The 5,959-nt window shown below is 34.7% G+C and overlaps 1 protein-coding gene across 18 annotated transcripts in view; it reads right to left on the bottom strand.

The window, feature by feature from the left end:
* Positions 1 to 5,959, bottom strand: part of LOC106877140 (one cut domain family member 2) — a 348,210-nt gene that overhangs the window by 235,063 nt on the left and 107,188 nt on the right. For 16 of the 18 annotated variants that reach the window (XR_008265651.1, XR_008265654.1, XR_008265653.1 and 13 more), the window contains one exon: positions 401 to 469. The exons of the other annotated variants lie outside the window; for them this stretch is intronic. Coding sequence is in view for 12 of the 16 variants with exons in the window: in XM_052973381.1 (XP_052829341.1) it covers positions 401 to 469 (69 nt within the window). In the remaining 4 variants the exon portion in view is untranslated. The remainder of the gene's footprint in view (positions 1 to 400; positions 470 to 5,959) is intronic. 18 annotated transcript variants of the gene reach the window in all.

Here is a 5,959-nt window from a genome sequence, read left to right as displayed (position 1 = left end):
AACAACAACAACTACAAAAAACAACAAGAACTTCTACAGCTACTGTAACCATTACTAGCAACAACAACAACAACAACAAGGACCAGCTTTACCACCATCACCATGACTATTATCACCAACATCAACAACAATAACCATTACCACCACCACCACCACCACCACCACTACCATCATTATCACCATCATCATCAACAACAACATTACTGCCAGTATTTTTTTTTTTTTCATCTTTAATACAACTGGCACTGACCCAACAACATCCAACCAATCTGTACAGTAAGTTTGGCATCCCAAACTGAGAGAAAGGAAACAGAACTGTTAAGGCCAGTGTCTAAAGAACATTTCCTACAGATTTTTCAGTTAGTTTTTAGTGTGAAAAGAAAATGAGAACTGTACTTACATATGTAGGGGCTAACAGAGGGCCGATAAGACACACCGCTTGGTAAATCCACAGACTCGCACTGTTTCGCTGTCAGGGGCGAGCCAAAAATGACAAAAAAAGGTAAGAGGCGATAAAACCAGTGGTCTGGTATTATTCTATAGGATGAAAACGATCAATTCTGCCGTCTTACTTTTTAATTTTTTAATATTTTTAATTACATTTTAATTCTTTTTTAAATTTAAAGTTAAAATTTAAATCTTTTAAAAGTTTTAAAATAAATAGTAAATAAACAAAATTCATTTTTAAAAAACAACATAAATCAAAGTAATAATAATAATAATAATAGAATTAAATATCTTTAAATGCATTGAAAAATAAATAAAATTTATTTTGATTTTTAAAAAAAGTCATAACAAAAACGATCTAATCAGTTTCTAGAATAAAATCAATAAGTGTTAAAAAAGAATAATAATCAATAACTGATGCATGTTGACTACTTTAGCTTATTATCTGCTAATTAAATATAGTGTATTCATTAAGAAACGTATCAGTTAGTTTGCACAAATTTCAAGCAACGAATCTTAATGCTAGGTCAGTGATGGTTAGGAACAAGTGGAAGACAGAAAGAGCACAAAAACAGAAAGATTATGCACTTCAACAATAGAATTCGGAAAAAAAAAAGGAGGAAAAAAAACCCCAACAGACTATGTGAGTGTTGATACATGTAGAAAGATTTCTGTGGTGAAACTGTCTTCCTTTTCTCATAAACAGACAACTACACGAGTTCAATAGAAACACAAGAAGGTAAAAATAGAACAGGGAGCAACCTTTTATTTCTCTAATATAACAAGAATGCAATAATAATAATAATAATAACAATAATAAACCTTTGTACTATCAGCACAAGGCCTGAAATTCTTGAGGAGAGGGAGGGTAGTTGATTACATCAACTCCAGTACACAACTGGTACTTATTTTATTGACCCCAAAAGGATGAAATGCAAAGTTGACCTTGGCTGAATTTGAACTCAGAACATAAGGATAGATGAAATGCCACTAAGCATTTTGTCCAGTGTGCTAACGATTCTGCCAGCTTGCTGCCTTAATAGCAGCCAAATCTCACTCATTGTCATAAAATTGGGAAGAGATTGTGTGTGTGGTGTCCAAAACAAGCCTGAATGCACAAAATCCTAAAAATAAAGATGGTGACCAGAGAGCAATGGAATCATGGCTAACCTCTAGTTACACAACAACAACAACAACAGTGACCCTTACAAAAAATATACAAGGAAGCTTCTAAGTCATCACTCAACCTGCAAGAGACAGCAGCCAAATCTTTCTCAACTTACACCCTACCATTTTAAAAAGGAATAGGACACACTGGATAATGTACTCCTAGATATACAATGGTCAGGAGAAGGAAGAGAAGCACACAGTGGTTATGACTGCAATGCCTTTGAACACAAATTTTGGCCAGTGCAGACAGGAGTCTAAACAACAGTTGGGAACAAAAAATAACTAAATAAGGGGACTTCCAACTCAAACAACTGGATACAAACAATATCCAGGGTTAATTAGGTTACGTTGTCTCAAAACAGAGTTAATAGTTTAATCGTTTAGCATGTCAGCTGGCCGGATCTGATCCAAATATTCAACCTGTTTTATGCTCAGACCAGCTAGATTTGGCCTCACACACCCACCCCACAATATCATTCTAAAAAGGAATCACATCATCAAAGTTTCGATGCCATGAGATAATGTTTGAGAGATTCAAAATGATTACATCTGTCAGAGTTATCTGAATGTTTAAAAGGGTGGCACAAAACTAACACATGTAATCTAAATAACAAGACAGGGTATGTCCAGATCAGTAGTCTTCAACCATTTTTTTTTTTGCCAATGGAGCCGTTTGTTTTACTCTGCTGTACCCTTCCCCCACATCACTTGTTGAGGTTTTAAAAAATCCTATCATATTTTTAAATGTTATTAGGAATTATATAAACAGAGTTGTGAAAATATTTTGTGCCTTGTAGAAGTAGAAGTATAGCCAGTTTATTGCAGATAGATGTTAATAACAAAAGCTAATACGGAACCCTCAAAGGTCAGGTGGAGCCCTGTTGAGAACCATTGATCTAGATTGTTGTGGACAGTGGAGGTAGAGGCTTCCTGCAGACAAGTGACAGACAAGTGACAACACATGAATGCCCAACGCAGATCATTAGTATAATGTCCAATGGCATGCCAATTACCAAAGTCTTTAGTCCCGATCAACTTCGTTCACTTCATAAACATCTCAAAAGATATTTCCACGGAACTTCCACCAAGATCAGAAACGAAGTAGGAGAGGAGAGGAGAGTGACGACAAAGAAAACAAAATGAACGTTGGCATGGATTAACACAAGATTAAAGGATATGCTGAAATCCTCTTGGTAATCAACTTTCAAATAAATTGCTGCTGTTGTAAATAGCTTAACAATTTCAAGATTAATCAAATACAAAATTCCTAATTCAAATTTTGACTGAGTTCAGATTCTGAAATGATTTCTGAAAAAGAGCATGATGGTGATACTTTGGAATGACCAAAATTGAGAAAGTGAAACCTGCAGAGGAATACAAAAACACTACAATAAAAAGAAAAAAGAAAAAAAGCAGAGTAATTTGTTCTTCCAGTAATTAGCTAAATATAAAAAGATGATTGATTGCTTGTGCAAACTACTTGATCTTAATAGAATATATCAGTTTCTTTATGATATTTACACATTTTGTAGCTATTTCTTTAAGATACGGAGGTATAGAATGCTTAATAACTAAGCGGTTAAATGAACAACAACAACAAAAAAATGATCTGTGAAACTTCAAAACTTTTGGAAGAATATAATAAAGATCAAATCCATAATGTGAAGAAAGAAAAAGAAGAAGTAGAGACTGTTTATCAAAAGTAAATTCTCAGGGATAAAAACAATTTCAAGTGAAGTGTGTCCTGGCTAAAAAGATGTATTTAACCAATTTGGTAACTATTTTGTGACTTTCTTTTAACAAATTGAAACTGAAAAACTTTTCACAAAATATCAAATTTTATTTGGAGATTGAGCAGAAATATACCACCAAAATAATTTGATTAAAGAGTAGATAAAAAGGCTTAATCGTAAAATACCATATCTGATCTAGTTTGGGTCTCCATATTTCAATTATAATTATTTTTATATCAAAGAAGAATAAAAAAAACATGACATTCTTTGCAAGAAAGGACTTTGACTCAGCATTTGGAAACTAAAACCCTTCGTTAACAACATCCATTTACCATCTTCATTACATTATTAATAAGATCTACACAGACAAACAAGAATCTTTTTCACAGACAATAAAGAACTTCTTCTAACTGGAAGTGGTCAATGGTGTCTCCATCATCCCAAGAGTATTACTGCACCTAATTTTATCCATCCTCAAACAGTTAACATTACAGGAGAAGAACTGACACTTAGACTGAAGTTCATAGCATATCCGATCAGTCTTTTTTTTTTTAGTACTATGTCAGTCGCCACATCCCTGTTATATTAACTTCTAGGTTAGATACAAGTTCACAAACATATAACAAAACAGAATGAGATTATGAGACTTTCATGCCATTTTCATTAGTAGAACCATGTATAAAATGACAGTTAATTGGCTTTAACAAAGAATCCTAAAATGAACTCCAGCTTGTCTGTGGTTAAGGATGATACAGCTTTTGGTGGAGAGCTGTGCAATGAATTACTTCAAAAACTTCACTGTGTATCTTTTTTTGGTAGCTGTCTGTCCCTCTTTCTGGTAGCTGTCTGCCACACATGAAAACTGTCCTCATGTAATGGATGAATGGGAAGTCAGCTTTAGGGTCTCTCTTCCTTCCCCTTTCATTTACTCAAGTTGGGTTTACGAACTAGTAAACACTCATTAATTTCATAATGCTGATTATGCTTGGCAAATCCTTACCTGTCATATCACGTATAGGTCATCTCTCTCTCTCTCTCTCTCTCTCTCTCTCTCTCTCTCTCTCTCTCTCTCTCTCTCTCTCTCTCTCTCTCACTCACACACACACACACACACACACACACACACACACACATGCACAAAACGTAGAGTTTAGCAATCTGTCTGAAATGGAGGAAATGCAAGGCCTGCATCTGACATGTTAACAATATAGCTGAGGGTAAATATCCCAGAGAACTATTTTGCATCATTCTAAATACAAACAGCATCACATCTATGTAACACAGGGGATCTGGAAAGTTCTGATTAATTGGTGATATTCATGCAATTAAAATTTTCCCTGTATTAATGTCTGAAATCTTAAAATAAGCAAGAAAAATATCACACTACATTGTGTGTGTGTGCATGTGTGTGTCATCATTTAACAGTCATGTTTCATGTTGCCACGGATTGGTCAGTTTGACAGGATGCGATGGGCTCAAGGCTCTGGCATGGTTTCATGGCTAGATGCCCTTCCTAATGCCCACCACCTTACAGTGTGTAACGGGTGCTTCTTTTTTTAAGCCACTAGTACTAGAGGGGTTACCATGTGGCTCACAAGGCTACAAAACCTGAAAGGAAGGGCTTTATGCTAGCAGATGTGGGTAAAAGTATGAGAAAGGGAGTGGGTGGGTCAGAGCAGGTTCATATAGGGGAGCTACAGGGCTATAAAGAGATCAAATAAAGCTCTTACCAACTGGATTTAAAGGCAAGATCTACTAATGTCTGCATCATCTAATTTTCCAAAAATTGCAGTTGGATGAACTTATTAGAGTTATCTCCCATGTTTGCTTTTTTAAATATTTTTACAACCCATAGGGGAAGCTTTGGTCTACTAATTGTATCGAATATCTCAGAGTTCATCAGCTCACTAAATTACATATGCAAGATCCTACTTGTGCCTGCATGCTACCATTTAAATAAGACCTAAATTCTGACTTATCTGTTGAGAAGGTTTAATGGATAAGAAACACAACAGTAGCAGCAATGGTGGCAGCAGCAGCAGCAGTAGTAGTAGTAGTAGTAACAAAAGTCAACAATAAAGAACAAACAAACAATAAGGCACCTTAATTAAATGATATTAGAGACTGAAGAGCTCCTACTAGTTAGGAGAAACAGAAATACCATCCCTTGTTCTCCTTGAAAATACACGAGAAAACAACATTAGAAAATGAAATTAAGAAAAAAGAAAAAAACACCCAGCAAAAACAAAAACAGCAAACACTGAAGGTTTATTAGACTGTGGAAGAGCAGCAACAAGGGTGGGGGTTGCAAAACAAGATTACCTCCCTTTTCCTTTTTTTTGTTTCGTTTGTTGTTTCATTTTGTAATGTTTTATAAAGTAATGAGAGAAAGCCAAAAATGTAGTTTTTGGTAAGGAATATTTGAAGAAAATGATTCTAAACATGAGAGAAAGAAAGAAAATTGTGGTACAATCAGCTGTTTATGAAACTAAAAATTAAAAGTAAAAAAAAAAAAATGAAGAAAAACTCTGGACAAAAATAAAACTAAGAAATGATGCAAAAGTAGTTGAAAAAAAATGAACCTGTAAAATTGAGAGAGAGAGAGAGAG

Source organism: Octopus bimaculoides, chromosome 15 (genome assembly GCF_001194135.2).
Source record: "Octopus bimaculoides isolate UCB-OBI-ISO-001 chromosome 15, ASM119413v2, whole genome shotgun sequence".
Taxonomy (NCBI): Eukaryota; Metazoa; Mollusca; class Cephalopoda; order Octopoda; family Octopodidae; genus Octopus; species Octopus bimaculoides.
This window is presented reverse-complemented; position numbering and strand designations above follow the sequence as displayed.